At 43.9% G+C, this 23,291-nt stretch overlaps 1 protein-coding gene across 5 annotated transcripts; it reads left to right on the top strand.

Moving 5' to 3' along the window:
* The first annotated feature begins 36 nt into the window (after positions 1-36).
* LOC123518966 (inositol 2-dehydrogenase-like) lies at positions 37-22,393 on the top strand. Of its 5 annotated transcripts, none has more exons than XM_045280051.1 (9): positions 37-155; positions 13,347-13,473; positions 14,580-14,686; positions 15,156-15,318; positions 16,166-16,313; positions 16,610-16,769; positions 17,383-17,606; positions 18,047-18,212; positions 22,120-22,393. In XM_045280051.1, exons 2-9 carry the CDS (start codon positions 13,394-13,396, stop codon positions 22,227-22,229), a joined length of 1,158 nt encoding a protein of 385 aa, XP_045135986.1. In that variant the 5' UTR covers positions 37-155; positions 13,347-13,393; the 3' UTR covers positions 22,230-22,393. The 5 variants fall into 5 exon arrangements, with proteins under 5 accessions (XP_045135986.1, XP_045135985.1, XP_045135988.1 ...); XM_045280050.1 differs by lacking the exon at positions 37-155 and adding an exon at positions 11,666-11,792; XM_045280053.1 differs by lacking the exon at positions 37-155 and adding an exon at positions 11,988-12,046.
* Positions 22,394-23,291: the final 898 nt, after the last annotated feature.

Genomic DNA, 23,291 nt, shown 5'->3' with positions numbered 1-23,291 from the left:
TGGGACTCCAATCTAATCCCCGCCTCCCACACACAAACACACACACACACAACAACCAAACAACGGATAGAGTGCAGGAGTATCACGTGAGGCGTGGGTGTGTGGCGGGGACCAGGAAGACGCAGCGCGGCGCCCAGTAAGGCATTGTGCGGCAGGTGATTAATTGGACCCATCCCTGCGAGGAGCAGCAGGTGTAACTCAAGGGTCATTTGGCTGAGGGAGGGAGGAACCTTTCCTAAGCATTACTGACCCGTGTTAAAGTACTGCATAACCGCAGCGTCCCTTCTTGGTCTCAGTGGTATGTGGCAAGTTCAAAGGAACACTAATGATTCCCTGTAATTTGACGCACATAAAGACAAAACACACAGTCTAGTATTTTCAATCGTGCTGTCCTCTCATCAGCACTCTTGTCACTGGTCGCAGAGATTATTACAAAAGAATTTTCATGTTTTTTTTTCTTACTGACAAAGTGGTGATATTGTTCAACTATCACTAAAGCTTCCTTGAAAACCTGTATGACCTCCACGGCGTCCTCGTCACACCAAAGGAGACAGGAGTAGAGTCTCTTGCATTTTGGTCAACAATCAGTTCATTTCTTATTGACGCTCACAACAATGCACACAGTTCTTTTCGTTATGCAATATACGTACAGAAAATGAATATTTATATCTCATCCTTGAAAGTGGAGATTTACTGCATGTCATACTATAATAACATCGTACGCATCTCTCTTTCAACAAGCTGCAGTGAAAATCGATGGGATTTTTAAGTGTTTCCATGATTCTAGGGAAACTTTAACAGGGATTCTGCATTATAGATAAGAAAAAAGCCGATGGAAACCTGAAAAATCAACCGTATGACCTTGGAAAAGAGTCCTGACGAGAGCGTAAAGATTGTCAGGGCACGGATCAGTTCAAGAAAGGATGCGTAGAAAACGGAACGAGAGGTGATATCGCGTTCAGATCCAGGTGGTGTCCGGGAAGGGGTTGTTATCTCCCAGCTGCGGTGTATCAATGGTGCGTTTGTCCCGCGCCTCACCTCACTCCTGTTGTGTGGTTATATAAGGAAGCGAGGCAGAGTGATGAGTGTGTCTTGACTCAACCCTTGACCCTTTCAGTACCAAGACGCGTTTCCATATTCATTTTGCTTACTATTTGATGATTTTTAAATAGCTTCAGAAAATTATGTAAGGGATTAGAATGGTGAAAACTCTGGCCATTAATCTTCTGACCTCTATAGACCCTTCCTAATGTCAATAAAATGGCTTAATCGTAAACAAAACTAAAGGTAGAAATGTGTCCCAGTACTGAAGGGGTTAAAATAAGAGAATAGGCAGATGGCGCTGATCAATCCATTCAGTACTAAAGCTCAAGATAAAAATGTGTCCCAGTAGTAAAGGGGTTAAAAGAAATAAAAATAAAAGGCAGATGACGCCACTCAATCCATTCAGTACTATAAACAAATTCCAGTCCATAAAACCTTTTATTATCAATTAGAAAAGAGTAAGTGAATGACAAACTCAAGATTAATCCTTTACTCCTTGATAAACACAGCAAAAATAAGTCTTAAACTTCATCATATCCTATAAACCAAGGCATTCTGATGGTATACATTATACATTTGATGGCTTGGTATTGAAGGCTTTACATATTAGTTAGTTAAAAGAAGATTAACTGAGTGACTGGCTTACGTCTTTATTTAGAAACGCCGTCCCCTCTCACTACGACAGTTTTCCAAGGCCACAGAGACAATTAGCCGAATTCTTTAAGACAGTTTTCCCTTTTAATAAATTATAAATCTTGGCAATCCATCACCAGAACCATAAAAATACTCTTAAAAACAAGAGTATCTTCAACTGCAGACTTTGGAAAGCAGTGCTGGTGAGAAAGCAAAGCGTTTCAAAATACGGGCTTTAAAGGGGCGGCAAAGATAATGGAACAACAAAATTGAAGTATGAAGAATAGATTGAGTTTCGAGTTTTAACAGTGAATTGTTCTTTTCTTGAGCGTAAAAATGATAATTTTGAGTAAGAGACAAGGTGAAGTATCAATCTTCATAGCGATCGTGGCTTTCTTTTCATTGGCTGTAAGGAGAAAAAAGTGAGTAAAAGACTTAAGTTGAGTTTCCATAGTGAGTCGTAACTTTTTTTGAGCTTACATAAAGAAGAAAATTGTGTACGTTAACTCCTTCAGTATTGGGACACATTTTTACCTTGAGTTTTGGGTATGATTAGCCGCTTTTATTTACATTAGGAAGGATCTATGGAGGTCAGAAGATTAATGGCCAGAGTTTTCATTATTTTAATCCCAACATAAGTTTCTAAACCTGTAAAAATCACCAAATAGTTAGCAGAGTAAACATGAAAACATGTCCTGGTAGGGAAAAGGTTAAGTTTCCATAGAAATGTAAAAATGACATAGGTTAAGTTTTCATAAAGATTTGACCTTCCTGTCGTGTGTAAAAGGGAACAACTGTGACGTGCGTTGAGTTTCTAGCCTTGTTTGGAGTTAGGATGACAAGGCAGAGCAAGATGCCGGCACTACTCATTGTTCCTTTGTTTACATAATACATCCTTAAAAGGCGCGGGCGAGGCAAGGTGAACCACTACTACTGACAACACTCCAGCCAAACTCCACGCCTGCACATCACCGCCACGCTCGCCTCTAACATGGCATGATAATTACCGTATGCGTAAAAAAATCAGTACAAAAACTATGATAAGGCTTACATTCTTCCATGACTCGCAGACAAGTTGGAGTTTAGCGAGGAATATACATCTCTTTCATCAGTAAAAGTTAGATTATAAAGCAGGGAATGATCACTGCGCCTCCCTCAAGACATGAGACGATTTTGCACACAAGATTCAAGAAGTGGTCGATTAATAATATATGGTTTAGAAGTCGGGGAGTGGCGGGATATACATCTTTTTCATCGGTAAAAGTTAGGTTATAAAGGAAGGAATGATCACCTCTACGCTTCCCTCAAAACATGCGACGATTTTCAACACAAGATTCGAGAAATGGTCTGTTACTAATACATGGCTTAGAAGTCGGGGAATGGCGGAAATATACATCTTTCAACAGTAAAAGTTAGGTGATGAAGCAAAATGATATCACCTCTGCGCTTCCCTCGAGAAATGCTACGATTTTCCACACAAGATTCAAGAAATAGTTTGTTAATAATACATGGTTTAGTTCCATTGCCACCTTACTCATGCAGTTGAACTTTCATAAGGGCTGTTTTCAAAGGCCAAGGGGATGGATACCTACTTGAGTCCTCTCCGGTGTTTTTTTTTGTCACTGACGACGAAGATTACTTGTTAAACTATCCTTAGAGTCATGTAAATAGCCTTCTGAACTTTAACCTCTTCAATACTGAGACACATTTTTACCTTGATTTTTGGGTACCGTTAGACGATTTTATTTGCATTAGGAAGAGTCTATGGAGGTCAGAAGATTAATGGCCAAAGTCTTTACTATTTCAATCCCTACATAAGTTCCTGAAGCTATTTAAAAGCGCTAAAATAGTAACTAGAATGAATATGAAAACGTGGCATAATACTGAAGGGATTAATAACTTCCTCTTGTAACTGTAGATTAAAGATGATGAAAATACAGCACCATAAAACGTAAAAAAATCAAAGGTGCACGCCAAGTCAAGAAGATACAATGAAACGCTCAAGAAAACAAATCTAATAGATAAAAAGTAAAAAGATGAAATGTTCGACTCAAGAATGCAAGTCAATTAATTAAAAGTAAAAGATAAAAAGAAATATTGAAACGTTTGGAAATGTGAACTTAAGATTTAGCAGTACGGGGGAAGATAATACCTGGGGGAACTTCACGGGGCGTCTCTGCTTGCACATAATAAACACAGCGACCTTCAGGAAACAATGATAATTAATTCCCACTTCAGTACCACGACGCGTTTCTTTATTAATTTTGCTTACTATTCAGTGATTTTTAACAGCTTCGGAAACTTGTGTGGGGGATAAAAATAGCGAAGACTGTGACAATTGACCTTCTGATCTCCAAAGACCCTTCCAAATGTTAATAAAATGGTCTAATCGTACACAAACCTCAAGGGAAAAATGTGTCCCAGTACTGAAGAAGTTAAGATATAAAAAGATGACACACCGAACACTGAATTAAAAAGTAGCACATGTGTCTGAAGGTGCGAATAAAGGGAATACCTGAGAGATATTCACGCGGCAGGACGTCTCTGCATAATTGACACAACGACCTTCAGGAAACACTATCTTAAAATATGCAACAACCGGACGGATTTCAGCGAGGAGGCCGGGAACGCTGAGATAACCCAGGCTGATTGGAGCGATGGTACGAGTATTAGGACGGTATTCACACCACGCCGGCGGCCGGCCACGCCCTCCTCGCCAGCCAACCAACCCACTGATAGACTGACTGGCTCCCTCATGTACTGTACCAATACCTGTCTGCTGCCTCTGTTTTTTGCGACATGTTCCCTGCCAGCCACGGTCACATTGGTATAAAAAAAAGAGAATAATGAATAAAGAACGAATGAATTTATACGAATAATCACACACACACACACACACACACACACACACACACACACACACACACACACACACACACACATTCTCTCACTCTCTGTCTGTCTGTCTGTCTGTCTGTCTCTCCACTGTCCTTCAAGGTGATGGACAGAATGAACGAATGGAAGAAAGAAAGAGAGCAAGAGTGAGTGAAATGAAGGAAGACTTAATGCACGAATAAAATGCCAGACAAACACAAGCTGCAGTGATACCCAGTGACATACACACATACACACACACACACACACACACACACACACACACACACACACACACACACACACACACGCCCGGTAGCACAGTGGTCAGAGCGCTGGCTTCACAAGCCAGAGGACCGGGGTTGGATTCCCCGGCCGGGTGGAGATATTTGGGTGTGTCTCCTTTCACGTGTAGCCCCTGTTCACCTAGCAGTGAGTAGGTACGGGATGTAAATCGAGGAGTTGTGACCTTGTTGTCCCGGTGTGTGGTGTGTGCCTGGTCTCAGGCCTATCCGAAGATCGGAAATAATGAGCTCTGAGCTCGTTCCGTAGGGTAACGTCTGGCTGTCTCGTCAGAGACTGCAGCAGATCAAACAGTGAATCACACACGGTAAGGTGAGCTGAAGATCAGATGTTGGAATATAGAAACTGTAGAATCATGTCGCGGAATCAAGTTACCATTACTCGAGGGAATCATTCAGGAGATGCTCCCTCGTATAGCATTGTTTTCCCTCCGCCACTCGTCTGGTCCGCACGACAGCACTAAGATCTGAAACACTTCCGCGCTGTACCTTCACTATTTTCAAAGGCTCTAGTTGAAGATACTCGTGTTTTTAAGGATATTTTTATGAATCCGGTGACAGACTGACAAGGTTTCTAGTTAATTAAAAGGAGAAACTATCAGGAAAACCAGGATAATCGTCTCCGTGGTCTTAGGAAACTGTCGTGGTGAGAGAGCAAATAGTTTGTGAATAGGGGCGAAAAGAAATACTTATATGCCGCATTACGACTACTTTTAAAAGGCTGAAGTCTAGTTGAAGCTACACTGTTTTTTAAGAGTGTTTTATACAGTTTTAATAAGGGATTAACAGGATTTCTTTATCATTTGCAGGAAAAAAACAAACTTGTAAATCATGCTAATCTCTCTGGCCTTGGAAAACAATCGCGGTGAGAGAACAAGGTATATGTCAGAATGCAACTCTCTTTTCTAATAAGCTACACGGTCTCTTAAGGTCTTGGTGACATATTAAAAAAAAATTCTATATTATTAACAAGAAAAAGAACACTCTAGGGAAATAACAAAATAGGAGAATCATCTATGTGGCCTTGAAGACGGTAGTGCTAAGAAAATAAAGGATTTCTGTGGAGGTTAAGCCTAGCAGATGCCCATGAAAGGTTAACCTGCGTGATCATCTTCCTTTACGTAACTTGTAAGGCACGTGAAGGGTCGCTGATACTTGGAAGGCCTGGAAGAGTCGTTCATCTCTGGTTGATTTACATAAGAACATAAGAAAAGAGGGAAGCTACAAGAGACCGCTAGGGCTAGACGTGGCAGTCCCTGTATGACCAAAGCTACCTTGTTCTATCTATCATCCCCATTCATAAATTGATCTAATCTTCTTTTAAAGCTCCCTATTGGTGTTTACGAGCATTCCGCAGCATAGGAGGTGAAGCAGAGGGGAAGGAAGGGATTGGAAAAAGATGATTACTATGCATAAAACTATCTAGTCAACTTGAGAGAGAGAGAGAGAGAGAGAGAGAGAGAGAGAGAGAGAGAGAGAGAGAGAGAGAGAGAGAGAGAGAGAGAGAGAGAGAGAGAGAGAGAGAGAGAGAGAGAGAGAGAGAGAGAGAGAGAGAGAGAGAGAGAGAGAGAGAGAGAGAGAGAGAGAGAGAGAGAGAGAGAGAGAGAGAGAGAGAGAGAGAGAGAGAGAGAGAGAGAGAGAGAGAGAGAGAGAGAGAGAGAGAGAGAGAGAGAGAGAGAGAGAGATAATATAAAGCGTATCAGCAAGAGAAGAGAGGGGAAGACGGGAGAGAGAGGGCATGACAAGGATGGATAAGACAAGGGAGTGGAGGAGAGTGACAAACCGAAGAAAAAAAGAGAATGGGAAATACGGAGAGAACCGCTGATTCTCCACCAGTTATCATCGCCAGTGTCTTTCTCAATGTGACCTTCAGCGCCTCCGTCCCCTTGTGTCCTCGGTGGCTCCAGCTCCTATCTGTCTACCAAAAGAGGCCTCTCCACGGGCCTCCTCACCACGCCTCTTCAGTACCGCTCTACTCGAAGACTGCGGTGCTGATTAAGACCTCTAAAAACAAGGAGAAGGAGGGATGAGGGAAGAGGACGGTGGTTTGGTGTGGAGGGGAGAGGCGGCGGCAGGTGAGGGCGGCGAGGAGAGGGGAAGGCAGGAGGGTCGGCGCCGCAGTGCAACAGGTGGGTGGTGGTGGTGAGTCCGTGCCAACAGGTTGGGCACCTGCATGAGTTCACTCGTGTTGTTTACGAAATTGATAAAGTATAAGATAAACTATTAAACTTGAGAGAGAGAGAGAGAGAGAGAGAGAGAGAGAGAGAGAGAGAGAGAGAGAGAGAGAGAGAGAGAGAGAGAGAGAGAGAGAGAGAGAGAGAGAGAGAGAGAGAGAGAGAGAGAGAGAGAGAGAGAGAGAGAGAGAGAGAGAGAGAGAGAGAGAGAGAGAGAGAGAGAGAGAGAGAGAGAGAGAGAGAGAGAGAGAGAAAGCAATCACAAGACCAATTGATATGTAACGAAGCTATATTTATTAATTTACTGCTACAAGTGAACTATGCGAGGAAGAACAGGATCGATACAAAGCAAGGTTCTCTCACACCCTCCGACAAGAAAAAGCTCGTCTCTTCACCCACTCTCTCCTCATCCAGCTGAACGGGCAGTGAGCTGACAATACTTGCTTTTAACCCCTTGAGTACCATGACGCGTTTCTATATTCACTCTGCTTGCTATTTGGTGATTTTATACAGCTTCAGAAACTCATGTGGGAATAAAGACAGTGAAAACTCTGGCCATTAATCTGACCTCCATAGACCCTTCCTAATGTCAATAAAATGGTCTAATAGTACACACATCTCAAGGTAAAAAAATGTGTCCCAGTATTGAAAGGGTTAAGTACACAAAAGCAGTAAGATTTGCACTCACACTCACTTGGAAAAGAGATAAAGAAAGGCAGACAGATAAAGAAATGGTAAGTCTTATCTTTTCTGCACTAACCGCCCTTTTTACGTATGAGGTTCACCCGTTTAGTGCTACGTAAACTTAGAAAAAGAGTCCTACAGAGGTGCGAGGCTTTATAAGGAGAGAAGCGGCCGAGAGCATTAAACAAAAAGACATGTGAGAGTCGTATAACAGTAGAATAGCAGTAGTATATAGTAGGATCACTTCTCAGACGTTGTGAGAGTCGTATAACAGTAGAATAGAAGTAACTACGAGTAACTCATGATTACTTCTCAGACTTACTTAATTCCTGCAACATATCAACAACACCTTTTCAATGTAATCAATTATCTGCCAAAGAACTTTCCTCCATCTCCTCCTCCTCCTCCTCCTCCTCCTTCTCCTCCTCCTCCTCCTCCTCCTCCTCCTCTTCCTCCTCCTCCTCCTCCTCTTCATCCTCCTCCTCCATGACCAAGGCTTACTTATACACGCCTTAAACGAAAAGATTAACAAAACTCATTCTGTCGTGCCTCATTTCATTCTCTCTCTCTCTCTCTCTCTCTCTCTCTCTCTGCATCTCCTCTCATCCACTGATGTTTAGTTCACATTACTCAGCATTTTTTTCAGCACAACCTTCCCAACAACTTTTATGTAACGCCATAAGAGTTATTGCTAAACTCTTACTTAATTCATCCTTTTTTTTGTCTTTTTTATCCCTCAAGTTCAATTCCAACATCTGTGAACCTTTCGGACGACTGTCGCCTCTTTTCTAAACTACAGAAATCCAGACGCTCTTCCTTTTTTCTTTATACTGAGCATTCATATATTCTTGGCGTGTCCTTCGCTCAGTCTCAAGCGGGCATTGCATCGCGCGCCTCTTGTTGAATCATCTGTTGGTTCCTGTCCCTGGTATTTGGTGAGGTGAGAAAAGCTGCCACCTGGTGCTTGGTCTAGTTGCTGGGTGATTTGTGTTCGACATAGCTACTTGTATTTGTGACTGGTGTCTGGTATAATATAATGAGGATTTTGCTTTTTTTTTTTTTTTTTTTTGTCATGGGAAATTCTGATATAATGGAGACAGAAGAGCGAGTGATCAAAGACACGGTCCGTATTCTCAAACGCTTCGGTGTCTTGCTGCGGTAGAATATATTGCGGTATTCATGTGCCCAAGAGTGTTGTCCAGGACAGTTAGACAAAGGATTCTGCATCATTGAAGGGGGAAAATAAAAAATAAAAATAAAAAGCGACTGACAATCTATCTAGCCTTTGAAAATAGCTCTTACTTCTTACAAAATATTTCCTAATACCAGCAGCAGTAGTGAGAGAACCAACAAGATGCGTTCTGCGGCACCATCTCTGCTTGTGTTGCTCCGCTTAACGTGGTTTCCAGTTCGAGTCCTACCGGAAACTGTCCATTAATTTTCAATTGTAGTGACCGAAGAATAGATATCTACGCGATGCCATTACCATTCCTTCCCTCCTGTCTTGCGTTGCCATTACCTCTGTTTTGAACTGCAGGTGCATCGAGGAACGTCTGAGGGCGGCAGGAGCCTTCACATGACGCTACTTGAATTCTAACCCAATCCTCAACCACCATGGGGCTTGCAACAACAAGACCTAAGGGACAGTGACGGAAATGATAAAAGTGTGACGGCGACAAGTTGGCGATGGTCGCGGCTGTCATGCCCGGGCCACTAAACACATTCTGGAATTCACGACAGTTCAGTCAGCCAAGCAGTAAGTGTCGGGTACGGCAAATGACTCGGCAGTCACATGCAGCCCTCCAACTTGTGGAGTCAAGAGATAAGAGATAGGCGCGGTAAGCTCTTTCCCTCTCGCGGCGTTACGTCACAGGGTGCGGCGGCGAGGAGTCTCCATGCGGGGTTACACAAGCCTCGTTGGAGATGATAACGAGGAGAGCTGTCAGGTGGCGTCAAGAGATGTTATGTAACATCTGTTTACAACAAAAGTTATGATACTCATTAAAGAATACTCTTGTTTCATCCTGAAGGACAGCGACAGGCATGCGGGAGGATCGATGGTGTGGTGAAAGAAAACACTCGTGCCTGAGGTCAGGTAACCCGAGCAGGGGACGGCGTGTGCTGTCTCCTTATAAATATTGCTGGTGCACAGGGCTGCTGTCCCCAAGATCTGACCATGCATTGTTTTCAGTGGAATCGATCTGTAATGATCTGCAACATTCTCATGTTCGAGGCAATCACTGGTCTGTCCAGTGGTGTATTTTCATATCAGGCTGACTATCGCAATAAAAAAGATGATAAGAAAGCATGGAAACTGATAATGAAACTTTTGCTTTACGGTCTTTTAATGTGCAAGATTCCAACGGCACTGAATTCGCTCGCAATGACTCTCCCTGTACTCAAACTTTCAAATGTACTCATGACACACACCACGCAGCAGATGGTTGAGCAGAGAATTGCTATCTAACAGTCATCTATACAGGCTCCGGTATTCACACACACACACACACACACACACACACACACACACACACACACACACACACACACACACACACACACAGTAGGTAAATAAATGCACAAATAAATGAACATAATAAAAATAATTCCTTACATCAACCACTCCTTGTTTACTCAGTGATAGACAGCATTGCAACGTTTCCTAATACACACTTGAAACCCTCGATCTTGTCAATCTGCTGAACACACACACACACACACACACACACACACACACACACACACACACACACACACACACACACACACACACGGTAGCTACACACACGGCCCGGTAGCTACACACACGGCCCAGAAGCTCAGTGGTTAGAGCGCTGGCTTCACAAGCCAGAGGACTGGGGTTCGATTTCCCGGCCGGGTGGAGATATTTGGGTGTGTCTCCTTTCACGTGTAGCCCCTGTTCACCTAGCAGTGAGTAGGTACGGAATGTAAATCGAGGAGTTGTGACCTTGTTGTCCCGGTGTGTGGTGTGTGCCTGGTCTCAGGCCTATCCGAAGATCGGAAATAATGAGCTCTAAGCTCGTTCCGTAGGGTAACGTCTGGCTGTCTCGTCAGAGACTGCAGCAGATCAAACAGTGAATTACACACACACACACACACACACACACATCAGATAACACTACTGTACATACTACAACCCCATGAATTTCGGCTAGTGTAAGTAAATATCAATCATATATATGTATTATTTTCAATGTTGTCAGTGGAATTAATATCGCATCTAGAAATAAGTGTATAGCATTGTTATATCGCAGCCAGATGCAAACAAACAAGCCACGAAAGTTTTGTTCCTCACTCCACGTGGTAACCTAACCACTTGAGTCTTGCTTTTCATTATTTCCATGGCCCATTGGAAGCATTCACTTTTACTGCTTTCTGTGTTTTCGCTCAGTCTTTGTTTATTCTGTGCTGTTTTCCTTCAATCTTACTGAGTCGCATTTCTTTTAGTTATATGTTAATAATCTATCAAATGTCAGATCCACATTCTCTTTCTCTGAGCTCTGTGTTTTATTACAGTCTTGCTAAGTCGTCTAATATACTAATGATCTATCAGATATTTGGTTTTGTACCATGTCAACTGATCATGGGAGTTGAGATGAGGGGGAACACGCAGCAAACAGTAGGAGAGAGCAAGAGAGCATAAGTATATTCAACAGCAGATCATTTGGCCTCTAACAATAGACACTAACCAGTAAACCTTCTCCCAACATCCCAACAAAACCTTGTCCAGCGTGACGGTCATCTCACAGGTAAAACACGACGCATCATTCCCATACTGTCGCTACTGGCTAACTTTCAGAGTCGGAATATGAACACATGCCGCCAGACCTTCATACATTATGGGAGGGGGGGTGAGGGATAGGGGAGGAAGGGCCAGTGGAGAGGGGCAAGGTGATGGGTCTACTCGGTGATGGGGGTGAGTCTACCTGCCACACGGTTCTGAACACTGGAACACACCACACAACGCCCGCCGCTCGCCACAGTGTCCCTACGCACCATACGCATCACCTCCTCCAGTGCCTAGAGTCACGGACACTTGCAAGCACCGGCTGCTGATCAGGTGAGGTAGTGAGGCGGTGAACCGTGAGCTGTGGTCTGTCGAGCGTCGTTGCCACGTGGTTAGTGCTACGCCACCACGCGCTGCCGATACTGACGGGGTTCTGGCGCCGAGGAAGAACCAGCAGAGAGTCGCAGAGAGTGTCTTTCGATAGTATGCTCTGAGTTAGCGTCACAGAAGGATCAGTGAATGTGGGGGAAGAGTGCCCCAGGATGGATTATATTCGTACTGTTCCCCTGTATTCATCAACACCAAGAGTTTGTTGTGCACAGCAGTGTTATTACCATCATTATTATATACATTTCTTCTTCTTTCATTCTTTTCCTTGTCTATTTACTTAATTAATGGTGTTCTCGAAAAGATTATCATTCCTTTATATATTTCCTCTAAAATATCAAACAGTGCAGCAGTCTTCTTACAAGGGAAAAAAAAATAATAAGACATTTGTTTGAACCCACATTTCCTAACAAATCCAATAACCTTGACTGCTAAGGCTCCTCCAAACCAAACTACACATACAACCAATAGTAATCTAGTACAACAAACATCGAACATAATATCACCACCAATGACAGTACAAGGAGCGATGGAGTAGCGTCTTTCAAACCCAATCGTGCTGCAATGTTAATTCTACCCAATAAAAGCAAGAAAGCAAGTTACTCAAGCAAGGGAGCGAGGGAGGACTAAAGAATTAACCTGCCATGAGGAGCCAGGGAGTTAAGAAGGCAGTGACGTGGACTTGTGGACGGGAGAATATTAGGGTTGAGTGTGATAAGGTGATTAAGATGATAGCAGAAGGTGGGACATCACAACGTGCACTACGGTCAGAGTTGAGTTGAGGGCGGGGCAGAGGAGGGCCCGTCATATCTGATTCTGTCTGCTACATTTTTCTAGGTGCATTATTAGAAGACACGCCACATGTTTGTATTCTGAGTGTGAGTGAGCGTGAAGGTACGGGTGTTGTGGGGTGTTTGTTAGTGTTGTTGTTGTTGTTGTTGTTGTTGTTGTTGTTGTTGTTGGTGGTGGTGGTGGTGGTGGTGGTGGTGTGTGTTGTTGTTGTTGTTGTTGTTGTGGTGTTGGTGGTGGTGGTTTTGTTGTTGTTGTTGTTGTTGTTGTTGTTGTTGTTGTTGTTGTTGTTGTTGTTGTAGTAATAGTAGTAGTAGTTGTTGTAGTAATTGTAGTAGTAGTAGTTGTTGTTGTTGTTGTTGTTGTTGTTGTTGTTGTTGTTGTTGTCATTGTTGTTGTTGTTGCTGTTGTTGTAGTAGTTGTTACTGTTGTTATTGTTGTTGTTGTTGTTGTTGTTGTTGTTGTTGTTGTTGTTGTTGTTGTTGTTCCTGTTTTTGTTGCTACCATATTATCACCATTACCGTCAAAGCATCACCCTAGTCACTCCTTCCTTCTTCAGCATAATCATCACTCATTACAATAACTCAACTTTATCACCACCACCACCACCACCACCACCACCACCATCACCATCACTATAACCACCACCATCACTACCACCATAGATGACTTGCTAGCTAACACACATTCACAGTCTTTTTCTTCCGGCAGGCTTGTGGCGCTAGTATAAGACAGATCAGCGAGGCGTCACAGCAAGCATGGCCACTGTTAACTACACAACACCCTCCCCTTTCACGGAGAAGCAGAGTGCCCACGTGACGGACTACAGGCATCAGGGGTGAGACAGGAGTGAATGACCGAGTACCCGCATTCATAAAAGCCTTGAGGTTTCATAAGTAGTATTTCCAAAAGGCCACGGAGATGATCAGTCTGGTTATTAAGGATGATTTTTTTTTTTTATCTTTCCTGAGACTCTTTTCTGTGTGTTTCTCTTACTGACAGTACATAATTCTTGTTAACTTCTTTAGTAGCATGACGCGCTTCCATATTAATTCTGCTTACTATTTGGTGATTCTATACAGCTTCAGAAACTCATGAGGGAGATTAAAATACTGAAAACTGTGACCATTAGTATTCTGACCTCCATTTAAATAAAATGATCTAATCGCACACAAATCTCAAGGTAAAAATGTGTTCCAGTACTGAAGGTGTTAAAATAGTGAAGACTGTGGCCATTAATCTTCTGACCTAAATAGACCCTTCCTAATGTCAATAAAATGGTCTAATAGTACACAAATCTCGAGGTAAAAAATGTGTCCCAGTATTGAAGGGATTAAAATAATGAAGACTGTGACCATTAATATTCTGACCTCTATAGAGCCTTTCTAATTTAAGTAAAATGTTCTAATAGAACACAAATCTCAAGGTAAAAATGTGTCCCAGTACTGAAGGGTTAATGTATTAGTGGAATGATGAAAGCACCTGTGAAAGACACAATAACTTGCACTAGAACGTGTTAGAACAAATCCACTTAAAATCAATATCATTGTTAAACTATTACTGCTATAATGAAAACGTTCTTGAAAGTCATGACAACTTGCCCTATCATATATTAACCCCTTCAATACTAGGACACATTTTTACCTTGAAATCTGTGTACGATTAGACCATTTTATTGACATTAGGAAGGGAATATAGAGGTCCAAAGATTGATGTCAAGAGTCTTCACTACTTTAATCCCTCTACATGAGTTTCTGAAATTGTATAAAATCACCAAATAGGAAGCAGAATGATATGAAAACGCATCATGAATAAGATACTAAAGTGTTTCGTCTTATTTTCTAAAGTCTTAAAACTACAAGACACGATGCGACACTTTTCTGTGTGTGTGTATCTTTGCATTTAGCCGGTATCTTCCCTGCCCTGATAAGCATGTGGCCGCAGGTACCTCATCGGCGCGGGTCTTGCCACGGCGAACAAGAAGTACAACAAGCCGGTGCCTGAAGATCTCAAGGTCGTGAACGTGGCGCTCTTCGCTCTGGGCCGCGCAGGTAAAATAAAAGGATTGTCTGTCTATCTGTCTTTCGTGAAGTAACATAACCACAAATACTGTCAGGCTGCGCAGGTAACAAAAAAAAAAACTGTCTGTTTATCTGTCTATCGCGAAATAACAATCACAAACACTGTCCGGCTGCGTAGGTAGTATAAAAGGATTGTCTATCTATCTGTCTGTCGTGAAGTAATAACCACAAACACTGTCAGGCAGCGCAGGTAACATAAAAAATTGTCTGTCGTGAAGTAACAATCACAAACACTGTCCGGCTGCACAGGTAGCATAAAAGGATTGTCTTTTTATCCGGCTGTCGTGAAATAACAACCACACACACTGTCCCACACAACCACACTGAGCAAGAGGAAAAGACCAACACTAACACGCAGGACACGTACAGCGACACATCGGAGTAACCTTTGTGGTGCTCCTTATTCTGAATGACTAATGATACATCCCTCCACCCTCAGGCTCCATCCACCTCAAGAACATAATGAGCAGCCCGCGCATGTGTCTCAAGTACGTGGTGGAGGTGAGCCGTGCCAAGCTGAAGGCGGTGGCTGAGGAGTGGCGGCTGGCGGAGGAGCAGTTGGTGAACCCCGAAAATGATGAAAAAGTCTTTAAAGATCCCAGGTGAGTGAGTCCCCGCCAGAAGTCTCATGTAGCGTTTTCTACTGTCTCACGTGGTTCCTCTGTATGTTTCCAGTCGATCCAGTTGTAGTATTCGTCGCAATGTAATGCAAGAGTTAATCAGCATCTGTACTCTCTCATCTATTCAATGGTAAACTTTGGAACTCATAACGATATCAGAGCCATGTGTTCTATTGTCAGAGTTGTCGTCTGTAGTGCGTCATATCTGAGTCTCTAATCCAGCCAAACTGTACAAGTAGTAGTTATAATGCAAGAGTCAATTACCATCTCCACCTTTTTCATCTGTTCACTGGTTAACTCTGGTGCTTTTTGCCTAGCTCAATTTTTTTCCACCTTCCTGTGACTTGAGAGAAGAATCAAGACAGAACTATATTAAGCCCTTGAGTAATATGACGTGTTTCCATATTTATTCTGATTACTATTAGATGATCTTATACAGCTTTAGAAACTTATGTGTGGGATTAAAATAATGAAAACTGGCCATTAATATTCTGACCTCATAAACACACTGATATCAATAAAATGGTCTAATCGTATACAAATCTCAAGGAAAAAATATGTCCCAGTACTGAATTGAATCCCTCTCCTATTATTTCTAGTGAGACAAAATTAATCAAGCATTTTTCAGTAACTCTTGGGCAATATTTCCTCTCACATGTAAAATAAATCTATCAACACTACAAACAGTGAACGAAACATGAGATACACACGTCCACTACCGAAGAAAGTGAAAGATCAGAAGTCGAGGCGAGGAAAACTACATAAGGTACACTCTGACAAAAGCTCCTTACCTCAGCACCACATTCTGACAGCTCGAGTCTCCCGGCAGTGTGCACGCCCTCATCATCGCCACGCCCACCTACCTCCACAAGGACCTAGTGATGCGCGGCCTGCAGGCGGGGAAGGCGGTGTTTTGCGAGAAGCCCATCGCTGAGGACATGGAAGATACGAGAATGTGCTACCAGTTGGCGCAAAAGGTAACGTTCTACTACTCCACCTCCTCCTCCTCTTGCCTTTCCCTCTCTTCATTCCTTTCCTCTTCCTCTTGCCTCTCCTTCTCTTCACTCTCTTCCTCCTTTTGTTTTTGTTCCTCCTCCTTTTCTTAGTTCTCCCTCTGTTCTTCGTCAACCTCCTCCTCCTTCTTCCCCTCTGAATCGAAAAAAAAATTCTAAAGAAACTTATTGAAAATTTACTCAAGAAAAGCGCCATGACATTTGACAGTTGGGACCTATATGCCTTTAATTTACTGACATCAGCACTGGTTCACTCCCAGGTGGGGCGGCCGCTGCTCTGTGCCTTCAATCGGCGGTTCGACCCGAGCTTCAGCCACCTGCAGCAGGAAGTGCACAGCGGGGCGGTGGGCAGAGTGCAGATCGTGAAGACGGTGGCGCGTGACTCCCCAGTGCCGTCCATAGATTATCTCAAAATATCGGGTGCGTTTTTCATCCTCCCTCTTGATAACCATGTGCTGGATTCATGATCGTCAGCTTTCTTCTTTCAGAGAGTTTAGAGTCCATAAGAAAGAACTTGTGACAATAAGGAAAGCTGCCAGAAGCCATCGGTCCTGCACGTGGCTGTCTCTATAAAACATGCCTATACCTCTTTCCATCTTTTTCTATGAATCTATCTAATCTTTTAAATCTCCCTATCGACACAAAATTAACAAGCTGATTAATAATTACTGAGTATATTCTGTTCATCTACCACTGCTATTTCATACAGTCCTATCGATGACTCAAATTAAGACCTTCCACACGCCACTCATCACTAACTGCTCGCCGCCCAATGGAAACCTTTGCACCTGAGTGGGCCATGACTTTCACAGTGACTGGGGATGTTACCAACGAACTATAGCGAACTGTGTGTGTGTGTGTGTGTGTGTGTGTGTGTGTGTGTGTGTGTGTGTGTGTGTGTGTGTGTGTGTGTATTGTTGTTGTAGAAGGAAAATAATTGTCTCCATGCATACAGTTTAGGCAATAAGGGATCCTGGTGCATGAAAGTGAACCTGTGTGTGAAGGCTTGAAATCAACAACATCTGCTTCACAGGAGGGATTTTTCACGACTGCGCGGTGCACGACATTGACCTGACGTGCTGGGTGCTGGGCGAGTACCCGACCCACGTGTTCGCCTCGGCCACCGCCTTCCTGCCCGAGGTGGCGGCCATCAACGACTATGACACTGTGGCCTTCACCATGAAGTTCCCGTCCGGCGCTCTCTCCATGACAGACCTCAGCCGCAACGCCGTCTATGGATACGACCAGCGGCTGGAGGTGAGCGCCGCGAGTTGCCTTTCTTGTCACTGACCCAGTAGTTCCCGCCGCTACGGGTCGGCCAGGTGGAGGTTGTGGCTCTGTTATGTTAGTGACGAGGTGCGGTAGGGATGTGGTGGCCAGAACAATCAGTTAGACTTATGATGTATATAAGAACATTCCTTTCCTGGCATTTTCCTTTATTTATTTACATCCTAGAAATTAGTTCCTTCTCTTGTTTTCTTGGGTTTTGCAAAATATTGTTCTTGAAAATGACTGCATTACTTTCTCCATAGCAAAAAAAAAAAAAAAAAAAAATGTTCATTTAATACATATTGGGATGGCCGTCTGTTCCGTCACGAGGAGAATCTTTACCTCTCCGCTGTTCTCTTAGTAATATGCTCTCTCGCTACACGCTTTGAGTGGCGTGCGGGGCGGTGACACTCTGATGTTCCATGCAGGTGTTCGGGCCGAAGGGCATGGTGGCTGCGGGCAACGAGCGTCCCTTCCCGATGACCGCCTCCACTGTGAAGGGCGAGACGCAGCCACCCGTGTACCACTCCTTTCCGTCCCGCTACCAGCAGGGCTACATCAGGGAGCTGGACCACTTCTGTGACGTTATCCAGGGTGAGGACTGTGTGTGTGTGTGTGTGTGTGTGTGTGTGTGTGTGTGTGTGTGTGTGTGTGTGTGTGTAATTCACCACGGTCATCTGCTGGTCACCCAGCCAGCCTTCCCATGCATTACGGAGCGAGCTCAGAGCTCATAGACAGATCTTCGGGTAGGACTGAGACCACAACACACTCCATACACCGGGAAAGCGAGCCCACAACTCCTCGAGTTACATCCCGTACCTACTGTACTTGCTGCTTGGTGAACAGACCCTACACATTAAGAGGCTTGCCCATTTACCTCGCCGCGCCCGGGACTCGAACCCGGACCTTCTCGGTTGTGAGCCGAGCGTGCTAACCACTACACTAAGCGGTGTGTGTGTGTGTGTGTGTGGTACCTATAAAATCTGGACCACTCCATATGAGATTGCCGCCCAAGTATACAAATATATCGATAGGATAGGATAGGTGTGAAGAAACGGGTTTTCAAAAGGAGTGCTACATTAATTTAACTTCTTCAGTACCATGACACGTTTCCATATTCATTCCGCTTACTATTTGATGATTTTATACAGCTTCGGAAACAGATGTGGGGATTAAAATAGTGAAGACAGTAGCCATTAATATTCTGACTTCCACAGACCCTTCCTAATGTCAGCAAAATCATCTAACCACACCCAAAGCTCAAGATAGAAATGCGCCCCAGTACTCAAGGGGTTAAAAACAAAAGAATATTCTAGAAAAGTCAATACAAGGTCAGTGGATGCCTTGACACTCCTCTCCTAAATAAGACAAACTCCTGACAAAAAATCCAAGTCTGGGTTATTTCATCACATACAGTGTTCCTCGCTCTTCACTCTTTACAGGAGAAGCAATCTTGACATGAATATCCATCGTGAACCGTCATAATGAAACTAGCTCCAGTCAGAATACACCAGTAAATCGGCCGTCCCCACTTCCAATCGGCTGGTCTTCCCAATATTACGGATCAAGTCAAACTCATGAGTGATTAGGTTTGAAGGCGGTGTGGCGGTGTGGCTGCATGGGGCTATTACCGTTTTCTTTCGTCAATCAGCGGGGGTAACTGCATTTTCCATCTCCAATCAGTCTTCGGGAGTCTCACACCACGTATCGATCAAACACTTCGCTGCCGCTGCTGGTCTCGTGATGACAGGGATGTAAGCGAGATGTTTACCTCATTTCGGGTTTTTAAGTCAGACAACCAACGAATAAAGTTGATGAAGCTTATGAAATGCCAGTTGGACTTCGGTACAGCTCCCCTATCTTGACGAAAAAACGTCCATTAGCTTCTTAAAATGAAAAAAATCTTACTGTGTACAGTACATGGTGAAGCTTGCCCTTCATACGCATAGTATCAGAAATGTACATCAGCTTCATATGCCATGACAAAAAAACGTGAGTGTGTTACGAATAGATGGTACAGTTACGGTCAAAAGTCTATTACCGTCCCACACTAATTTCACTGTTATGATCTGTTTGGTCAACCCGATGTATGTCACCTTACGAAACCTTACATTCTCATATCAGAGGAATGGAAATTGAGGCGAGGCACAGGGCAAGGGTCACAGTTGAGGTAAGTGTGATCTGTTACTACATACACTGGTAGTCACAACTGTATCTGCTCGAGGCAAACAGTTTGAGAAATTTCTCGTTATATGTCTTTATAACTGACACTCCTACAAGTTGTCAGAGGCTTTATCACTGCTTCACTCCCAGAGTAAATCAGATGCAATTGTACTTTTTTATTCACTCACACGGTAATGTTTGGTTTCACTTCCATCGTGGGTGGACTGCCTAGTCAGGGGTGAGCAACCCTTGGCACGCGCGACAAACGTGGTAAGCCGATGACTTGTTTCTGGCACGTAAAAGCACAATTTACTGTTTTTTCTGTGCGTTTTTGGTAGTCGAGGGCGGCATGGAGGGGTCAGATGAGAATTTTTATAGATTTTTTATGGGTCCTAAGATCCAAAGTAGTGAGTTCACCAATACAAACTATTCGTTTTCTAAAAGCTGAGGAAAAGTGCTACACAATATCAAATACATGTTTTGATCTAGCATGACTGTTTAGCTGTCATAATTGCGATTAGAATGGTCAGCTTTGTTAAAAAAGAACTCGGATCCTTGGAGAAACACAATTTTTGAATCTTTGTTTTTAGATTTAAAAAGTTGTTTAAATACTTAAGTCTTAAAATAAAATAAAAAATATATATTCTCAAAAAATCTTGGTTGGCAAGTGGAAAACTTTTGTGTTCGAGATTTTGCCAATTCAAGCACGCACTCTTCCAAAGGTTGGCCGCCCCTGGGCCAGTGATCTGAGACTGAAGCAACAAATGACAATCTGCTCCGAATTCCTGAAAGCTTCGGCGTCTAATCTCTACTACTTCTAACATCCTCTTGTGGAAGTCATTAGAGATTACAAAGACGCTCTCATGATCCCCGTGAGATTAATATGGATTGTGTACCATGAAAGGGAGAAAATTACTGTTCGAAATAAACTAATCATTTCAGGCTTCTCAAAGCAACCCTGTTGAGAAAAAAATAATGTGCTTGAGAACACGTATCTCCGCTGAGTCACGTTAAGTCTGCAATGATCGAGTAGAACCATAAAAAGTAAAGAAACTCGACACAACAGAACATGACTGCACATCTTTGACATCAGTGGCGGAGCATCCATGTAAGAGCAACATCTCAGGGACTAAACTGGCATGCATTATTGAGATCTTCCGCATTATTTTTTTTAACTTTATTTTCTGAAGAAGAGTGAGTGGCTGAGTCTCGCTGATTCTTTTTGTTTTTATCCACTTTTCTTCACCAACCGTCTAACTAACTACTTCATTTGATAACTTCCAACTTAATGATACAAAAATAAAGATCAATAGAAAAAGAAGCAGAGTTGCCGCTAATCGTGCCAATCCAAGAGTGGCGCCCCGCACAGCATCAAGGCAGCGGCGCGCGTATCGCGAGGTGGCGGAGCTGCAGGCAAACACTTGAAACTGACCCTGCTCACAATGCCTTATCTCTCAACACGCGTCACTACTACGTCTTGACCGCTACGCACACTCCGCACGTCCTCTCCCTTCATGCTCCTACTGTCGCCTTTCCCCTCCACATAGAATCTACTGCTCGTTACTTATCAGAGAGGAATGCACGGCGTGGTATTCTATTCATACCTGCTCGTGCTGGAGGAATACAAAGGAAGTGGGGGTTATGGTCCGTATTCAGAAACGCTTTGCTCTCTTACCACGACTATTTTCAGAGGCCACATAAATGATTGGCACGGTTTTCAAGAGTGTTTCTCAGTTAATCATGTAGAAATCTTGTCATTCTGTCATTAGAAACGTAAAAATATCTAAAAAAATTCGTGTAACTATAAATAGAGCCTTTTGAAATAGAGGAGGTGAGGCGCACAAGTATTTGAGTGCACGAGCCTATGAGTCTTGGCCAGACACGTGTAGGGAGCGAGAGGGAAGGAAGCGGCTGCCAAGGTTGTGTCATTTCATCTTAGTTCTCGTATTTAAAGAACGTCAACCCTTGATATTTTTTTTCTCTGACGAGTTATTAGTGAAATTATTTTATGATCTACAGCACTTGTTTCGAAGGGAATGATAGGGATGTGAGTATTAATTGTTTAAGATCAATTATTGCAGGTCTGTCGCAGTATCTTGTTAATGAGGAAGGTTTTGTTACACGCTTCGGTGAAAACAATACTTCACTGAGGAAAGAAAAGATGGAAGCACTCGTGTGAACTGTTCTCTCTAGTGTTAGGTTCTTTCAGGTCGAAGAGGAGAAGGTAGTAGCTGTCTCTCCCTTCCTCCCTCTCTCTCTCTCTCTCTCTCTCTGGGCGCCTCGTCAACACCCTGCCCTTCCCCGCGTCATGCTCACCCCTGCCCCCTCACGCCCCCAGGCCTCGACGACCTCAGTGTGACCGCGGAGGACACGCTCCGGGTGACCACCATTGCCTCGACATTGGAGAAGTCTGTCATCTCGGGCAAGATGGAGCAAGTGGTGTATTGAGGTGCGCCAGCAAGTCGGCCTGCTGCCCGAGACGTGGGTTTACTGCTGCTGCTGCTGCTGCTGCTGCTGCTGATGATGATGATGATGATGATGGTACTACAACAACAACAACAACAACAACAGCAATAACAACAACAACAACATCAACTACTACTACTACTACTACTACTACTACTACTACTACTACTACTACTATTACCACTATTACTAGTACAACTACTATTAGCACTATTATTATTACTACCACTACCACTACCACCACTACCACTACCACCACACCACCACCACTACCACTACCACTATTACCACTACCACCACCACCAACCACCACCACCACCACCTCACTACACCACCACCACCACCACCACCACCACCACCACCACCACCACCACCACCACCACCACCACCACCACCACCACCACCACCACCACCACCACCACCACCACCACCACCACCACCACCACCACCACCACCACCACCACCACCACCACCACCACCACCACCACCACCACCACCACCACCACCACCACCACCACCACCACCACCACACACCACCACACCACTACCACCACCACACCACCACTACCACTACCACTACTACTACAACTACTACTACTACTACTACTACTACTACTACTACTACCACTGCTACTATTACTACTACTGAAATAGTATCTATATTAAATATAATAGCATAATTCAACTCGCGTGTGACAATTCTGTACCAAAAATACACCATCGATGAGGACTCCCGCGTTTCCCTGAAGCCTCAGACAGATGTGTCGACGTGAGCTTCCGGCGTGGAGGGAGGCAGAAAATGAATGGTGTGGTCTGGGTGGGAGGGGGTGGGGAACAGCTGAGGAATCGGCCAGGCAGAAGTCAGGCTGGGCTGGCTGCGGGCCGGGCGGGTCAGCAGTGTGTGGCGGGAGGTGTTGGAGGGAGCATGTGGCAGCCGTAGCTCCTGGAGGCATGACTGGCTCAGGCCGCCACAGACAGCACGTGAGCACACTTGTGCCGGGACCAAAGCCGACATGTTCCCGAGGCTTGACATTCACTGCACTG

This window comes from Portunus trituberculatus, chromosome 44 (assembly GCF_017591435.1).
Source record: "Portunus trituberculatus isolate SZX2019 chromosome 44, ASM1759143v1, whole genome shotgun sequence".
Lineage (NCBI taxonomy): Eukaryota > Metazoa > Arthropoda > Malacostraca > Decapoda > Portunidae > Portunus > Portunus trituberculatus.
This window is presented reverse-complemented; position numbering and strand designations above follow the sequence as displayed.